This window comes from Anguilla anguilla, chromosome 9 (genome assembly GCF_013347855.1).
Source record: "Anguilla anguilla isolate fAngAng1 chromosome 9, fAngAng1.pri, whole genome shotgun sequence".
Lineage (NCBI taxonomy): Eukaryota > Metazoa > Chordata > Actinopteri > Anguilliformes > Anguillidae > Anguilla > Anguilla anguilla.
In genome coordinates, this window is record NC_049209.1 from 7,499,450 (window position 1) to 7,518,007 (window position 18,558).

At 50.5% G+C, this 18,558-nt stretch overlaps 1 protein-coding gene across 4 annotated transcripts in view; it reads left to right on the forward strand.

Moving 5' to 3' along the window:
* LOC118236395 (seizure protein 6 homolog) overlaps positions 1–18,558 on the forward strand; it is a 207,165-nt gene that overhangs the window by 156,888 nt on the left and 31,719 nt on the right. For all 4 annotated transcript variants that reach the window (XR_004767027.1, XM_035434742.1, XM_035434741.1 and 1 more), the window contains exons 5-8: positions 12,689–12,874; positions 14,916–15,084; positions 15,642–15,808; positions 18,236–18,430. Coding sequence is in view for 3 of the 4 variants with exons in the window: in XM_035434742.1 (XP_035290633.1) it covers positions 12,689–12,874; positions 14,916–15,084; positions 15,642–15,808; positions 18,236–18,430 (717 nt within the window). In the remaining variant the exon portion in view is untranslated. The remainder of the gene's footprint in view (positions 1–12,688; positions 12,875–14,915; positions 15,085–15,641; positions 15,809–18,235; positions 18,431–18,558) is intronic.

The window sequence follows — 18,558 nt, forward strand, 5'->3', positions numbered from 1 at the left end:
CCTTGTTTTAGTCCTATTGAGGCTTGACTCCCTTACATAGACTTCCTTGTTTTAGTCCTATTGAGGCTTGACTCCCTGAGATAGATTTCCTTGTTTTAGTCCTATTGAGGCTTGACTCTGAGATAGACATCCTTGTTTGTGTCCTGCTGAGGCTTGACTCCCTCAGATAGACTTCCTTGTTTTAGTCCTATTGAGGCTTGACTCCCTCAGATAGACTTCCTTGTTTTAGTCCTATTGAGGCTTGACACCCTGAGATGCAAGGCTGCCGCTGCTGCTGCTGTTGCGGCTGTAAGGGCCTACTTAAATAGCACTGGTACCAGCTAATTGAACTATGCAGCTGTGAAGGCACTCTTCTCCTCAGCTGCTCAATCAGGTGATTAATAACCACTACAGCTATAGTAACTAAAACATCACTGTGCTGTGGCAACACGCCCAGCTAATTAACAATTACAAAAACCAAAACTGCACTAATGACATCTAAAACACACAATACTACAGCTACCCACTAAACAATGATAAGCAATGATGTAACACCGAGAATAAAATAACTACAATAGACCAGCACAGTCAAAATGAGTGTAATTTATATTATTATAAATTAAAGTTTGGGGTGTTGTGAGAGGCTGGCGCATGCTGCGACAGTGTCTGTTATCCGGGCTGAGGAGTGTATGAGGGTGAATCAGCAGCACCGTGGCTCGGTCTGGGATGGAGAGCGCGCTCCTCTCCCACCATCATAACGGGGATAGAGCTCCTCTCCCACCAGCATAACGGAGATAGAGCCCCTCTTCCACCGGCATAATGGGGGTTCAATTGCAGCCCTGCAGTTAGTATGCCAAGGCTCAGATACCAACCAAAAAAAAAAAAAAAACCCAAAGTTAAATTGAACACTGTGCCCCATCCTTGTCCTTGGAGGAAAAAAAAGGACAACAGATGCTGGCCATTTATTGCAGACGCAGAGGTGCACAGACCCCAGCCTTGCACACTTGCACACACAGCAAGACTGAACATCACTGCTACTGACCCCCGCGCAGAAGCTCTGCATCAGACAAGCACACACAGGTGCCTGCATTTCCACCGGAGAAGAGAGAACTCATCACATTCCCAAAGTCATCTGTTAACGCTCGTAGGAAGCTGGTCTCCATTGTGTGCCTGTTGTGTGGAGAGTGCCAGGGAGGTGGTGTGTCTGCCCACATTCATCTTCAGTGGGAAGGTTTTCAGTGGTGTTCACAAACACATACACAGACACACACACAGGCATGAACACACACACACACACACACACACACACAGACATTGGCACGCATATACAGACATGCACACACACACAAACACACACAGGCATGAACACATACACACACTGACATAGGCACGCATATACAGACATGCACACACACACACACACAGGCATAGGCACGCATATACAGACACGCACACACACACAAACACACACAGGCATGAACACATACACACACAGACATAGGCACGCACATACAGACATGCACACACACACTAACATGCACACACAAACACACACATTTATCCACCATATACACAAACATTATTTCACATGCACATACACAAAAATACTCCTGTCCATGTATACGAACAACACAAATATGCTTATCCACCATACACACAAACACACACGCATGTATCCCCCATGTACAAAAGCATGCTTTCATGTACACAGACGTACACAAAAATGCTCTTGTCCATGTATGCAGACACACACACACACACACACACTCAATCACTCAGTCAGCTACATAAATCCTGACTCTGAGTCACATATTCACATTTCTGTGGAATCGGAGCAGCGGTGGATAAAGACAGGCAGATGGTGGTTCAGTATGTAGGCTGAGTCCTATCTCTGCGAACACATGCACTTGTATGGAGTTCAGTGAGCACTTCCCTTCATTACAGCGCAATGACAAGGCTTACACAAATTGTTTGGGTACTGGATTAAATCCATTTCTCAACTTTAAATACTGACAGAAGCAGGTTGGCGTGCTGACTTTGCATTTTATTGTGACTTTACTGACTTAAAGCACACAATGCACTCGTGTTTAACAAATTCAATCCACGAGTATCTTCGTTTGGCTATGTCTCCTATCTACCGCACACAACCTTGAGGTCCCAAATACAAAAATGAATAACATATGCATTTTTTGGCCAACCTGTTCATTTCTGCGGATTTCTAACCTAATGATAAAGTTTAAATGTACTTGTATACGTAATCGTGTGTTTGCATTTCAAGGGAGACTGCATGTTATTTCTTGTATGCTTTTGATGGGGAGGAGGAAAAGAGAGAGAAAGTGTGAGTTTGCAGAACTTGATTGAATAGGTATTACTGATTTAAGAGGCCTTAACACAGTTTGTCGAATGACCTGTCAAAGGTAGATTGGCTCGTGGCAGAGCAAGGTCTCCTTGGGCGAGTGCTATATCTCCAGCAGCACCAGCCACAGTTCAGTCTTTCCAGAACGTTCCATAAACACTACCCAAATGGAATGCACTCTCGTCGGTCAGCTGGAGAAACAGAATTTTGGTGTTATTTAATCGTAACTTACCGGTTGAATTTTTTCTGGTGCGTGACCCAGACATTTTTTGTGCACAGCGTGTACTGTTATAGATGCAGTGTGAATCGGAGGTGTGTTTTTCTTGTAGGTGGGCATCCTTTTTTTCTGCAAGCACAACTGAACTCGGTCAATATAACACCACCTGCTATCACTGCAAGGCTGTTAACTGTGTTGATTGGACTGTGTTCCTGTTAAATGCCTTGATTGGATTGTGAAGTCTGCATGTTGTTAGCATGTTAAAGGCTTCAGTGATTAATGGAATGTGGGGTCCAAACATGGAGGAAAACATGTTTTTTAGCATACTATAAAGCTGCAGTACATAGGGGGGGGGGGTTGGGGGAGGGGGAGGAGGATGCTGGTAATGATTGTCCAAAGCATAGATGTGTTCCAAAATGAACGTATATTTCTACATGAATGTTTTTCTTGAATTAATCTTAGACTTAATCATGCATTCTTCATGTTAAAACCTTTGAGGGATTTTCCATGTTTATTAGAGATTAATTTTTTTTGCACAAGTCACATAGCGAGTAATTCCTCTGAAGGCAAAACTTTTCCCTTAATCCCTTTAATTAAAACATTAGAAGTGGTGGCAAATTAAATAATAGCATGAAGGTTGAGTTATGCTTTCAATCATTTTCACATTATCGCATTTCGCATTATCCTCAGCAAAAGTGTTTTTATTCGTAATCAAACTATTACTGCAGTAAATACAAATGCAGCAGCATTTTGAATGTATTTAATAAATTAGACTGAATCTCATTTATTTCACCTTATTCCACATGTAAACACTGTAATTATGTAGAGGGTATTGGTAGTGAGATGATGTTTTATGTTGGTTGTGTCTTGTTTGGATAGAAAAAATGTACCTCTTCTTTAGAGACATCACCCGTCTGTTTCATTGCCCACTACTTGGTAACAATGATAAAGTGATTAAGGCCAGACCAAGAAAAAACTCCCAACCTCTTGTGAAGCAGCAAATTGATTCCTTAACTTGTGCAAAGGTCTACCAACCTCTAGTAATTCATTCATTTAAAAAAAAAGTTTTTAAAAAAATCTCTTTTTATTTTTGTAATTTGGTTTTAGTTTGACCTGAAATGAAGTGAAAGGCCTTGAAATAAACATTTGGCCTAATGTCCCTTGTTGTGATATCTCACTCTTTGTAAGATGGGTGAAATCTCAAGTTTTGGTCCCTCCCAGCGTCCAATCAGAAATCAGTCCCACGGGAGACCGTGTGATGCAGCCGATGCATCCAATGGGTGGAGGCCAACTATGAACCCAAATCCTCCCAGTGCAGCCAGGGCAGGGCTTGATTCCCCACCACAGCACTTCCTGTTCCTGTAATCCCATCTCTGTCTTGTGATCCACTCGGCTTTCCCCCCCGTCTAAATGACTTGAAGAGTACATACGGGGGCAGGCTGCTGGGCACTGCTTTAAAAGACTAAAAAAAATCAATCCCAGATCGACGATGGAGGTCGATAAAGAATCTGGCTGGTTTCTGGTGCAGTGTGTTTGTTCGAGCTTTTTTTATTGGAGGGTGATTAGAAGGCCATCTGGCCACCGTGAGCTTCGGGGAAACGTCTGCAGCATCGGGCACATTAGCATTGCTGACATGGAGGAGGCGTCTCACCGTTAACGTCCCCGGGCGTCTCCACGGCACGACTGACTCCACTGAAGTCAGGGGGAAACGCGTGGGGAGAAGTCGTTGAAAGAGGCGATCTGAAATCTGAAAGGCAAGTACATAATTAAGAGAGACGTTTGTGAAGAACGAGCGAAAGGGTGTCAGAGTTGGTATCGTTAACATGGTAGCGAGGCACAATTCACGGAGTGTTCTAGAAGCTGGAGTTTATCTTGCCAGTATTCGTTGTTCTGTGATCTTTGCCGGCATTGTTCTACATTCTTCGCTGGCATTGTCAATTTCCTTTCACATGGCCGCAAGTCAGAGGGGATGGAATTACAGTGATTAAATAGGGGTTTTCGCCTTTCTCCTTCTCTTGCACTGTTTTGAAAATGGCCCATAGCTAAACCTTCCACAGGCATGGGGTGTGGCTAGAGGGGTGGCATGGGGCGGCACCGGCTCTAGCCTGGTACTTAGACCCCACCGGGCCCCCCCCGTTGGAAAAAATCCTAGAATCACCACTGTTAACGGGGTGAAGAGGCGGCACAAGCCCAGCCCCCTCGATGCAAAGGATCTCAGGTTTATGTTGTCAAAGTGTGGGGAAACTCACAGTAGCATTTAAATTGCAGGGGAATAATGTGGTAGACTCTTTATGTCAGCGTAAGTGGCTTTCATGCTTTGTGAATGTCTCACACAGTCAGTTGGGCAATTTAAACCCGGCATTAAGAATCATGCGCGTTAAGGAATTCTCAACGCTTCTTTATTGCGAAGACAATTTTTTTTTTTGTTCGCCTGTCGTCGGTGGCAGTTGGGGGGCTCCTGGCTTGTGCAAAACCCCGCAGTTCCCAAGGGAGCCTGTCTAGTCCCAGTCACCCGTCGTCTATGGTGTTATTTTCGAGTTCCCCCCCCAAGTCACACGGGGGAGGTTAATGCGAGGCGGCGTGAAATCCGATCGCGGAACGAACAAGACGTCCCACGTGCCCCGGCCCCTCTCCGAACGAGCCCGTCACACGCGATTATCCTCAACGAGGGCTGATGAACTGAGCGCAATTGAATTCCCCCTGTGTTTCATAATTAATGCTCAGGGAAGAGGAGGACGCATTTCTCATCGGGTCACGTGAAGTATCGGAGACCTAACTGATGAGCCTTCCCCGTTAAAAAGCGGGCGTGGGCTCCCTCTGGGTGCGACTCACGTATTTCCGAAACCCCCCCGGGGGCGCCGGCAGACCGGGAAGAGGTGTCTCCGCACGCGGACGGGGTGCGGACGGGGCGCGGACGGGGCGGCGGGACAGGCCCTGAGATATCGCCTCGATTTCGACGGGCTTTTTAAAAAAACGCCGTCCTGCTCCACGAACCTTGAGTTCGCTCACACGTGCGTTTCACCTGCATCTCTCGTTCCTTCGCTGTCGCTTCACGGATTATCGGACGGCTCCGACGTTCGCGCGCCGTCGCGCTGAGAGCTTCCGGCTCCATTCGACGCGCGGGTTTGATAGCGCAGCTCTGGGGGACTGCGCGCGTTCCCGCGGTGCGCCGTCGGTTGGTCACGCCTATTACGCCCCGTTGGAAGCCGGAAGAGGCGACGGGGTGACGTTATCCTTCTCATCGCCGGCGAGAGAGAAACCTTCGTTTAACGTGCCCACGAGTCCAGCTCTCCCTGCCTCTCCGATGAAACATTACCCTTAAGCGAAGATCAATAGCATCATCCCTGAGAAAAGAAATTAAATGGAGAGGTTTACCGCGACGCAGCTGCGGCGTATTGATATTTGCGCGCTTGGGTTAAACTCTCAATCGTAAAACGGTCAACTGCTCAATAAATGCTATTAAGGACAGTAACTCTGGACCAGTCGGCTCCCTTTAGGAGTGCGTCGTTCTGACAGTCGGCTGCGGGAAACAATCAGAATGCTCGTCTGTTCGCTTTTTTATTCGCGCCTCGTCGCCGTTGGTTTTAATTTTCGCTGCGCATAACAATTAAGTTGATGGAAAGTTTTGTAGGGAATCGGCCCTCCCTTCACCCGCTGTAGCTGGTGGGTAGGCTACGATCCGGTCGAACGGCACTTACTTAAGCGCTCTCTGATCCGGTGCATGTGCATCATGACTCATGCGTCGACGTTGCGCCGAAGAAGCAGCGGCGAGGCGGAGGCGAGTGGGCGGGGTTTGTGATTGGAGAGGTCTTCTGCCACTCTGGGTTACGGTCTAGCGAGTGGGCGGAGTTTGTGATTGGAGAGGTCTTCTGTGACTGTGGGCTTTGGTCTGGTGAGTGGGCAGAGTTTGAGATAGGCGAGCTCTTCAGCGACTCTGGGCGTCGGTCTGGCGAGTGGGCGGAGTTTGAGATAGGCGAGCTCTTCAGCGACTGTGGGCGTCGGTCTGGCGAGTGGGCGGAGTTTGAGATAGGCGAGCTCTTCAGCGACTCTGGGCGTCGGTCTGGCTAGTGGGCGGAGTTTGTGATAGGCGAGCTCTTCAGCGACTGTGGGCGTCGGTCTGGCGAGTGGGCGGAGTTTGAGATAGGTGAGGTCTTCAGCGACTCTGGGCGTCGGTCTGGCTAGTGGGCGGAGTTTGAGATAGGCGAGCTCTTCAGCGACTCTTGGCTTCGGTCTCGTCATTAGCGGGAGTGAGCTTCCTCCGCCCGCCGCGCGGTTAGACAAGGCGGCGAGCTCTTCCTGAAAGCGAGACGTATATCACCGCTGCGGCATGACGGATTTTATACGGCCTCTTCTGGGGCAGATAATGGAGGACATTAATTTAGCATCTGTTGCCTGCAGCCTGACCGCCAGCTAATCTCCCCAACTCCAGTTGCCATGGCGTCATTACTTGTAATAGCAAAACAATCAAGCTTTATGGCCTATAAAGCCACTCGGCTACAATGGAATGGGAAGCAGCAAGCAACGGTGGTTTAATTCTCGGGGGGGAATTGGCTCGACATTATGCCTCCCTTCAGCATCCGCACTGTGTAAGTCCTGCCGGAATGGAAATGACAATGTAATAATGTTATAAGAAAAAACCCCCATGCAGCGGCCTGGCCCCACTGCTCTAATTCGCCGGTTATAAACTCTTTTTTTTTTTTAAAGACGGAGGAGAGGGCGACGGGACCCCTGCTGTCTCGCTCATTGGCTGGTTTTTTTAAAATCGTTTTTTATCCCCAATTTTTTTTTTATTATTTCGAGGAAATGCTCAACCATCTCAATCCCGCAGAACCGGGAGAGTACATGCAAAGGCGTCTCGTCTGAAGTGTACGCTGCCAGCTGCTGATTCCTCTCACTCTGAAAATCCAGGGGCAGATTTGCATAGAATTAGAGGAGTGTTCTTATCACAGCTGGCACAGGCAGACTGCAGTTGACCCGATCCACCAGAGGTGTCGCTGGTGCACAGTAAGATGAAGTCAGCCCGACTGACTGAAAGCAGCACTGCTGGTAATTACACGCTGGCCTGCAGGGCTCCCAGCCTCAGTCAGCCCTGGTGCGGTCAGGGTACAGAAGCTCTCTGTTGGTGGTGAGGTGAGTCAGCCCTGGTACAGTCGGGGTACAGTAGCTCCCTGTTGGTGGTGAGGTGAGTCAGCCCTGGTGCGGTCAGGGTACAGAAGCTCTCTGTTGGTGGTGAGGTCAGTCAGCCCTGGTACAGTCGGGGTACAGTAGCTCCCTGTTGGTGGTGAGGTCAGTCAGCCCTGGTACAGTCAGGGTACAGTAGCTCCCTGTTGGTGGTGAGGTCAGTCAGCCCTGGTACAGTCGGGGTACAGTAGCTCCCTGTTGGTGGTGAGGGGAGTCAGCCCTGGTACAGTCGGGGTACAGTAGCTCCCTGTTGGTGGTGAGGTCAATCAGCCCTGGTACAGTCGGGGTGCAGTAGCTCCCTGTTGGTGGTGAGGTGGGGCTGGACTCAGGGAGGCAGGCTTTACTGTACCTCCGCGCGCTTCGTGGTTCCGCCTGGCCAGGTGGACTCCCCCAGAGCGCAGTTTCTCCAGGTAAGCGGCGCGCGTCCTGCTGACAGCTCTGGGAGCTGCGCTTCCCTGTGCGTTCTCACCACGGCTCCGGGACACAGAACTGTGGGGGCTTCGCACCAGGAGCTGCCAGGGAGACGATGAGTTATAGCGCAGGTGCCTGGAGCCTGTGCCGTAAAAGCTGGCGACACATTTAGCCTTACAGCTGTGTTTCATTTGCAAGCTTTCATTCCTTTCTGTTCTGCTTTTGTATTCCCTTCAACCGACGGGAGCTTCTCCTCCACTGCCCTGCCTGGGCTCAGCAAAAAAAATAAGAACGGTTTTCCGTAGCCCTTTCTTTTTGGTTCTTTCTTTAGAGTGCATGTTTTTGTTCTAAGCAAATACGTTTTACTTTTAAAAACACGTATCATGACAATAACAAATACAGTGCCATAACCAGAGCCGTCGCTAGACTTTTGAGGGCCCTAGGCGTCAAAATAATTGGGGGCCCCTATAAAACATTGGCACCCTCTGGTCCTTCTGCTTGGAAACCAATGTCAGGCAGGCGAGAAGACGGGGCCCTAGGCGCACTGCCTGATCTGCCCAGTGGGAGGGATGGCTCTGACCGTGACATCGCTGTGATATACTAACAGTGTTGCACAGGCATTATTTATGAGTCTGGAAGAGGAAGTGGATTGTGCTTCTACCCAAGATCCACCTATTGGTCAGCGCACTGTATTTTAGGCACGCACTGAGACTCAGACAGCACTGCTGGTCAGTCCGCACTGAGACACAGGCATTGATGTTGGTCAGAGCACTGAGACTCAGACAGCACTGCTGGTCAGTCCGCACTGAGACTCAGGCATTGATGTTGGTCAGAGCACTGAGACTCAGGCATTGCTGTTGGTCTGCGCACTGAGACTCAGGCATTGATGTTGGTCAGAGCACTGAGACTCAGGCATTGCTGTTGGTCAGAGCACTGAGACTCAGGCATTGATGTTGGTCAGAGCACTGAGACTCAGGCATTGCTGTTGGTCAGAGCACTGAGACTCAGGCATTGATGTTGGTCAGAGCACTGAGACTCAGGCATTGCTGTTGGCGGGCGCCCCACATTGCGCAGTGCGATGTTCAGCCGTTCAGGGCATCGTGTGGGCCGCGCCATTTCCCCAGCCCCCCCCGCGCCACGCGGGTGTGTTCCCTCCCTGCTCTTGGCTCTTAAATGTAAGCACACTCACTTTCTGTGCTGCCGCGGCACATTCATCTGAGCCGTTTCACTCCTGACCTGTTTACCACAGTCCCAAAGCTTACCGGGGGGAAAAATTGCTCCTATTCATCAAGGCACATGCCTCCCTCTGAAAATAGAGATCCCTAACTCTCTCTGCGCATGGGGGGGGGGGGGTGGACAAAAAAAACAAAAAAAAACTAAAGCCCTCATTTTCTGTGACAGAGTCCACAGCTAACTCTGTGCCACAGGGGTAATGCCCAACATAGAACACGCTTCTCAAAAGAACAAAGGAAAAGGTGCAAAAAAAAAAAAAAAATACTTTTGCCCAAAGCACGAAAGACCCCGCTCTCCAGCGACGGGGGGACAGGAAGGCGCTGTGTCGAGGCGAGGTGTCGCAGGAAGTTAGCTTCAGTGCATATGGACCGAGCGGCTGTCGTTTCTATTGTGAGAGTACACACAGAGACAGCGCAGTGACTGATCCCGCTGCTTTTCCCTGTGAGTGAGCTATGCTCCTCCATCTCAGAGCCACTGTTTTGACATGGTGATGAATATGCAGTTAGACAGTAATAAATTCTGAGCACGCTCCCAAACTGTACGTTCTGATGGATGATCTGAGAGGGCCTGTAATTTAAGAGCCCTGCCGTCCGAACCCCTCTAATCAGGGATATCTTAGCGCCTGGTCAGCCATATGAAGGACAGTTATACTTTCTGTAGGAAATTCAAGATGTCGCCGGTAACTCAACCCTTACAGGCAGCCTTAATGATGGTATTGACTGAAAATCAAGATGTGGCCTTCGTTGTCTTAATGCGCATTGGACCTACTGAACTGTGTGTGATAAACACTGCCAGGTAAAGCGTGATTTATCGCCCTATTAAGGGCAGAGAAAGCATTATGAAGCCAGCAGTGGCCTCCAGCCACACAGCGACATCAGACCACCGCGCTGCATTCCAATGGCCTCCAGACACACAGCGGCATCAGACCACCACACTGCATTCCAATGGCCTCCAGCGTCATAGCGACATCAGACCATCGCATTGCATTCCAATGGCCTCCAGCCACACGGCGGCATCAGACCACCACACTGCATTCCAATGGCCTCCAGCGTCATAGCGACATCAGACCATCGCATTGCATTCCAATGGCCTCCAGCCACACAGCGGCATCAGAGCACCACACTGCATTCCAATGGCCTCCAGCCACACAGCGGCATCAGAGCACCACACTGCATTCCAATGGCCTCCAGCCACACAGCAGCATCAGAGCACCACACTGCATTCCAATGGCCCTCAATGCAAGCCATTGTAGTCTGACGGCGGCCTAGACATATTTCTCCTCCCCCCCACACCCCCACCCCACCCCCACCCACCTCCTCGTTTCTCTAAATACCATCTGTAAAAAACAGCCTCTCATTACCGTTCGGGTGCTCTTATTGAGTGTGACTGCTGTGGGTAAGCCTTCTCAATAATATCAAAATGTCCTCTAGCCCGGTGAGAGAACCTGTTGAAATTAAATTGCTTTCTGAAGTATCCTTTATTTTAATGCTCTCGATCTGACGGCGGCAGGCTGTAAAACGGCAGGCTTTAATGTCCATTTATATAATGCGGCGACGGAGAGTGGGATTTAAAAGGCGGCGATGGTGCTGTTTGGATGGGCTTTTAGCTCACTAAACTGCTTTATGTATCGACAAGGCTAATTCTGCACACAGCTCCTGCCTGTACACAGAAAAGCCCGCAGCACTTCCGTCTCTCTCAAAAGCTGTTTGTGTGAGGGTTGTTAGCGCTGTCTTGCTGTTTTTCATTTTTTTTCCCGAGCTTGGGGTGGGAAAGAGGGCTCCTTGCTTTACATCCTCCACCTGCTGTCTTCCCCGCTACCTAGCGCCATTTGGGCTCGCCGCATTGCGAGGGAGGGCCTCTTTTGGCAGCCTGACAACGGCACTTTCGCTCTCTCTCTCTCTCTCACACAGACTCTCTGTCCCTCTCTCTCACTCACTCACTCACTCGTTTGCTCTCTCTCTATTTTCTCATTTGCTCTCTATCTGTCTCGCTCTCTCTTACACACATTTCCTCTCTGGATATGACACTTCTGTTGCGCTCTGATATTTCTGTCAGGAAAGCCCCTTCCTTGGTGAGTGCTTCTCAGGCAAACAGCCTGGCAGATTCAAGCCTTTTTTTCCCCCAGTACTGGGTAATGAGCGGCAGCCGCTTGGACCGAGCCAGACACAGAGGCACGGGGCGCGGGTCAGAGGCAAGGGGGGGGGAGGGGGGGCGCACGGACAGGGGAGGGGAGGGCTGTTTACAGCTCCCATTAGGAATGCAGCCGGCCTAATCTATCATCCCGGGCCGCGCGATAATTGCACGCGCCCAGAGTGGAGCCATCCATTTCGGGGCGGGGATGGAGACATCGCAGGACGTCCGGAGGCAATTGTCTTGCTCCGCTGGTCATCCCTTCTACAGGACAGGGTCGCACTCCTGTGCTGCCTTAAAGAGAGGAACACACACACATGCTCACAAACACACACGTGTGTATACACATACACTCGCATGCATAAACACACATGCACATACAAATATATACACGCACACACACACCCACACACACACACACGTGCATGCACATACAAACATATGCCCATACACATACACGCACGCACACATGCACACAAGTGTATACACGCACCTGCGCATACAGTACACGCACTCACATGCACTCACATACACATACACACACGCTTATACACACGCACATACACATACACACGCATACACACATACACACACATGCTACATGCACATACATGCTTATACACACATACGCACATACACATATGTACACACTCACACATACACATGCACATACACATACACACACACAATCGCACATGCACATACACATGTGCTGCAGAGGCCAAACAGAACTAAAAAGCTTATCACAGATCTCAAAACCCTGATACTCAGAAATCAGCATCTAAGTATCTGTTGATGAGGTTCAGAAATGAAGCTCATCAAATGGCACCATGTCATATAATACTAACCCAGGAAGACCCCAGTTTGAGTAGGTCTCTTTTGAGAAATATTTGAAAGGCGGGTTTCAGAGGAAAAACATTAGTCTTCTTTTTCAAATTTAATTAAGAAATATCAACGTGCACAATTGTTCTGGAAGAACATAATCAGTCCCCAAATCACAGACTGACAAATAAGTACCCTAAAGCAGAAAGTGATAATCATCTCCTTTTTCAAAGACCCCAAAATAATAACCAGGTGATTTTTTTTTAAAAAGACTTTCTCTGAAGCATTTACTATAAAATCCTCAAGTGCGCTAATGGTGTGGAGGCTCTAATTTGGGGCTCTTCTCTCTCCCTCTCCAGCCTTCGTGTTGAGCTGTGCGTTCCCCCGCCGGCCAGCCTATGGGGATGTGTCGGTCACCAGCCTCCATGCTGGGGGAGAGGCCTTCTTCTACTGCTTCACTGGGTACCAGCTGCACGGGCCCTCCAGCCTCGCCTGCCGCAACGCCACCACGCCCTACTGGAGCGGCAAGGAGCCCCAGTGCTTGGGTAAGGGTTCCACACACACATACACACACACACACACACACACAGACACACACACACATGCACACACACACACAGATGTACCCACGCACACACACACACACACACACACACACACACACACACATGCACACACACACACACACACACACACACACACACACAGATGTACGCGCGCGCACACACACACACACACACACAGATGTACACGCGTGCGCACACACACACGCATTCACACACACACACACACCGGCACACACACACTCACACACGCACACACACACACACACACACGCACATGTATGTACGCGCGCGTGCACACACACACACAGATGTACGTGCGCACACACACACAGATGCACACACACACACACACACATGAATACACACGCATACACACACACATACACACACACTCACATACACACGCACACACACACACACACACTTACACATATACAAACATATGCACAAACACACATACAAACATTCACACATAAAAACATATGCATGCACAAGTACAAACACAGCAGAGAGAGGGATATATGAGGTAGCGCTGCAAGCATTTATGCCAGTTGGGTTTCAGCCAACTGAAGGCCTCTCCACTCTTCAGTGGTGCCAAATTCTAATTGATTTCAATATTAACAAATCACTGCATATTGCATAACTGCTGTAACAATTTCATTTCAATGGAGAAAGAGGTTTTTTTTTTTTTTTCCCATAAGCTACTTTAATGTTTATACCAAAGTCCCTAATGGCAGAAACAAGAGAGTGCAATCTCCGAGTGGTAGGACCTCATCCTCAGTAACCCCCTGTCGCAGCTGTACAGGAAGGTGATGACTGGATTAGATATTTTCCAGCCAGAGGTAATTAAACCCAGCTCCAGTGAACTCTCATGCCTTTGGCTCCTTGTTTTCTCGCGATTGAATTGAGGGGTTTAGTCATTGATTTTGGCTTTGCGCGGCGACAGAGACGGAGGCGGGCGGCGGACGGAGCGGAATTCTAAGCGACCGCGGCGGGCTTTCCGATGGACCCGGGCGCGGAGAGAGAGAGAGAGAGAGAGCGAGAGAGCGATCTATCGGCCTGTGTTTCCTCGGCGGGCCGAAGCGCGCTCGCATCTCAATTTCGCACACGAGTGGGTCTCTCTCTCTCTCTCGCGGGGCGAGAAGCGCGGAGCTCCGCCTCTGTTACCAATGTTACCAAACAACACCCGCCCCCCCCTTCCACAAGAAAAAAAAAAAAAAAGACAGTAAATGAGATTCAGGGCCTTGTTTGCTTGTTCCATCGAGCAGCGCGTAGCAGGCGGCGTGACGCTGTGGTTGGTGCGGGGCGGGGAGGTACGTGCCGAGTGTGGGTCCGCCGGGGCTTACGGACGCGCCAGGTGAGGGGGGTTAAGGGGGCCCGCGTCTGGCATACCGATGTGGAGGATCCCCCGTGGGCCGGGGGGCCGGGGGGCCGGGGGGCCAGGGGGCCGGGAGCAGGCCTGCTTGTGGCTGATTACCAGCTGAGAGCAGAGCGGTGCCAGGCCAGCCTATCGGTGCGGCCGCCTTAATGAAGCGCGGTCCTCTCAGCTTAGCTCACCCTGCTGCTCTCTGGCCCCCCGAAGCTCTTATCCCCAGCAGCTGGTCTGCACAGATAGGCCTCACTTTGCTGTGATCGATGGTGTGGATCCTGTCCCTCAGTCCTACAGCTCTCAGAGGGCAGGCAGCTCCCCCTCTCTTCCTGTCCACCCTGTCTTTTTAAACTCGAAGGGTAAGAGAGGGTAAGGGTCCTCTTCCCATGCCACAATGCCTTGTTTTATGAGTTGCGATTTCCATGATGTCAGAGCTACTCTCTTTCTTTCTCTCTCTCTCTCTCTCTCCCCCCTCTCTTTCTTTCTCTCTCTCTCTCTCTCTCTTCCTCTCTCTTGCTCTCTCTCTCTCTTCCTTCCTCTCTCTCTCTCTTTCTCTCTCGCTCTCTCTCTCTCTCTGCCTCTCTCTCTCTCTCCCCCCTCTCTCTCTCTCTCTCTCTCCCCCTCTCTCTCTCTCTCGCCGTACTGATGCAGCCGCATGCGGGGGAATGGTCAAGAACGCCACGGTGGGGCGCATCGTCTCTCCCGGTTTCCCTGGCAACTACAGCAACAACCTGACCTGCCACTGGGTGCTGGAGGCCCCCGAGGAGCAGCGGCTGCACATCCACTTTGAGAAGGTGGCCCTGGCGGAGGACGATGACAGGTGAGCGAGGGACGGCGGCGAGCCTGGACGCTGTTAGCGTGGACATGGCCATTCAAACAGCATTCTCTCCTCCAGCTATGCTATCGCGCGCACACTGAGTCACCCAGACATTAGACCTCTGGGTGTAAAATTCAACCAGAGCAGGCTGAGTTCTCTCAGGTCCAACCTCTCACTTGGAGGGGTGACTCAAAACCTCTGGGGTTTGAGGGAGAAATAAACTGACTAAATGTCTTTTAGAATAATTACCCGCGTAACCCCCTCCATGCAAATGAACGGAGTGACACAGGAGCCGTGGAGTCACAGTTTAGTCTCATTTGTAAAACGGGCGGCTGTACCATTCGTGGGAAATAACTTAACGTGAGGCACATTGCTGCGCTTCAGTGGGCTTCCCGAGACCTTGTCTCGTATTCGCCGCTTCGAGGTAAGAGACTCGTGGGCCCAGTGATTTAATGCAAGTGTCAATTCAATTCGATTCAATTCAATTAGATTTGATTCGATTCGATTCGATTCAGTTCGGTTCAGTTCAACGTGCCTTTCCGTTTCGTTTCTGCGTCCAGGCTTCTGATAAAGGACGGGAACAACATCGACTCCCCGCCCGTGTACGACTCCTACGAGGTGGAGTACCTGCCCAACGAGGGCGTCGCCAGCACGGGCCGCCACCTCTTCGTCGAGTTCACCAGCGACGGCGCGGGCACCTCAACCGGCGCCGCCGTGCGATACGAAGGTAGCGAGCCGCCGCGGGGCTCTGCCCCTAGGCCCCCCCCCCCCATTTGCGCGCCGCCGCCGCCGCTGCACGGCCTACAATCCTTTGCTGCCAATTCCATTTACCCCCCCCAGTTTCATTTGCACAAATGAACTAATGCACCTTGAACTGATGCACTTGTTGTACGTCGCTCTGGATAAGAGCGTCTGCTAAATGCCTGTAATGTAATGTAATGTAACAAATAACCCATGTGTACAGGAAGCCAGAGATAAAGTCAAACCCCCTGATGCTAATGCAAACAGAGCGGTTTAACCCTTTTGTCTCCCATCCCCTCCCGCACCCTCAAATATGCTGGGCTGCCTCTCACGATCCGCTGGCATCCCTGGCTTAGAACTTGGGTTTTATCTGCGAAGGACAGCGGTAGAAATCACACAGCACAATGGGAGGAAGAATGGTGGCGCAGAGGCGATTTTTTTACTGTGGTTTTCGGAGAGGAGGCGCTGCTTTTCATAATACCGAATCCTTATCCACTGCCACCCTGTCGGCTTCTTCAGAAAGACTTCAGTGTTTGGGAAGGAAAGCTTACGCGGTGACATGTCAGCTTCCCCCCGGTCCGCTTGTGTTATGAGTCCCGAAATCCCATTATCCTTTATCGGATTGCTTAATCTTTTCGGGGATCACTGAAACTCTTGGTGGAGATATTACATCAAATCACTGCCTTAACAGTCGGTCTGCCTGTTCCAAGGTTCTTTGTGTGTGTGTGTGTGTGTGTGTGTGTGTTTTTAAGGCATGCCAGGTATGCAATTTGTTATTATTTTTACGTGGGAAACAGCAAGTTCTATCCCTCCTCTTTACGTGGCTGAGACATGGGTCTCCGTGTTATTAAGTGCGTTTGGTCTTGTTTTAGGTTTGAAAGTTTACAGGAAAACAGGAAAACATCATAGAACCAAATTGTTTCAAATTATTAGATATTTCGTGAATCATATCAAATTTCAATAAAAGTGTTAATTAAAGCCTTTCTGCGAAAAGGAATTCTTCATCTTTTGTTTTTTTTTACAATTTTTGCTGCCGTTTTAATTATGTTTTTATTTTGATTGAATTCCAACGCCTTTCTAAAGTGTGGGGTTTTTAATTAAAGCATTCAGACGTTATTCTAAAGCAGGAAAATGCCGTTTGGCCTGGGGACAGCGTGTTAGTCGGTTATTTTTTTTAAATTACGTCGAGAATTCATCGGAGTGATCTTTTCACGGCCGCAGCTGAATAACGCACGCTGCAGGGGAGCGGGCGCGACGGCGGCGTTAACGTCGTCTGGAACCCCCGGCTCGTGTCGACGCAGCAGTGCTCGGTCGAGGGGGAGCGCGCCTCTGGCGCTAGCATTCCCAGGCTAGCGCGGAGACCGAGGGCTCGAGTCCTCCTCTTGACCTTGGCCTCTGACCCCCTCTCTCACACGCCGCGCTCCGCCTGGCTTCGGGTTCCCTACCGGGCAAACGAAACTATATGCAAATTCCGCCTGGCGTCTCGCGTAAAAAAAATTATTTTATTTTTTTTCCCCTTCCCCCGTTCTCCGCAGCAGACTCATTCATATTCACGCCCTCTTCGGTTTTAACATGTTTCGAGCGTGCCTCCCCCTGCTTTGAGTGAGCGAGGCTGGGCCGGGGCTGCCTTCGCCTGCTGAACGCACTCACTGGCCCAGTGCTACGTGCACTAATGAGGGGTCAGCAGTGAGCCAGGGCGACAGCTGCTAGCGTAGCGCCCAGGTCAGATATCTGGATGCGCAGCGCTATCAAAGGAGGCAGTGGTGCCAGCTGAGAAGTAGGTGAGAGGGTAATTAAAATGTAAAAAAAAAAAATATTACTGTAGTGCTGCAGAGGTGTGCATTCAGTGGTGGGGAAAAATATATGTATCTTCTTCTTCTTTCGCGTCCTGCGTCAGACTGTGCTTGCCCACGTCTTTACACGAAGCTGGGCCGGTAGGGTGTACCTGGCCAGGTCTTCTATGGTGCTGGTCGCTGTCAGCAGTGGGCATCTTATGAGGTGGTCCATGGTCTGCGGCTCTGTTTTGGAGCCACACACGGTTGAGCTGGTGGTGGAATATCCCCATTTGTGAAGGTTCGCCTTACGTCTTCCCACTGCGACACGAAGACGGTTTGGGGGCTTTCCAGTCCTTACATTGAATACGTGTTTTTATTCCACAGTAAACAGAGTGTGACAACAGTAGATGCACACAAGGGAGGGAGCGAGGGGCTGAAAGTCTAAATCAACAGGCTGCGCGTGTGTTCGAATTAGGGAGATATTTGGAAATGGCTTCTGCTCGTAGCATCGAGCCGTTGGATTATCATGTGTCCCTGGGCCTAATGAGGCTCCGGTAAGTAACTGGAGGGTTAAAATGTGTAGCAGAGGAGAGACCTTGTTGCGACGCGGGTTCGCATTTTATCCCTTTTTTTTGCAGCGTTCGCTCGGGGGAACTGCTACGAGCCGTTCGTGAAGTACGGCAACTTCACCAGCAGCGACGGCGCCTACCGCGTGGGCGCGGTGGTGGAGTTCACCTGCGACCCCGGCTACACGCTGGAGCAGGGCTCCGTCATCATCGAGTGCCTGGACCCCGACAACCCCCAGTGGAACGAGACCGAGCCCGCCTGCAGAGGTGGGTACTGCCCCCCCCCCCCCCCCGTGGCCCCCCGTGGCCCCCCCCGCGCCCCGTCCCTGTGCGGGACGTCCCGCACCACCATCGAATGCAGGGCTCCTCAACTCCCTGGGGCCCTCTATGCTCAG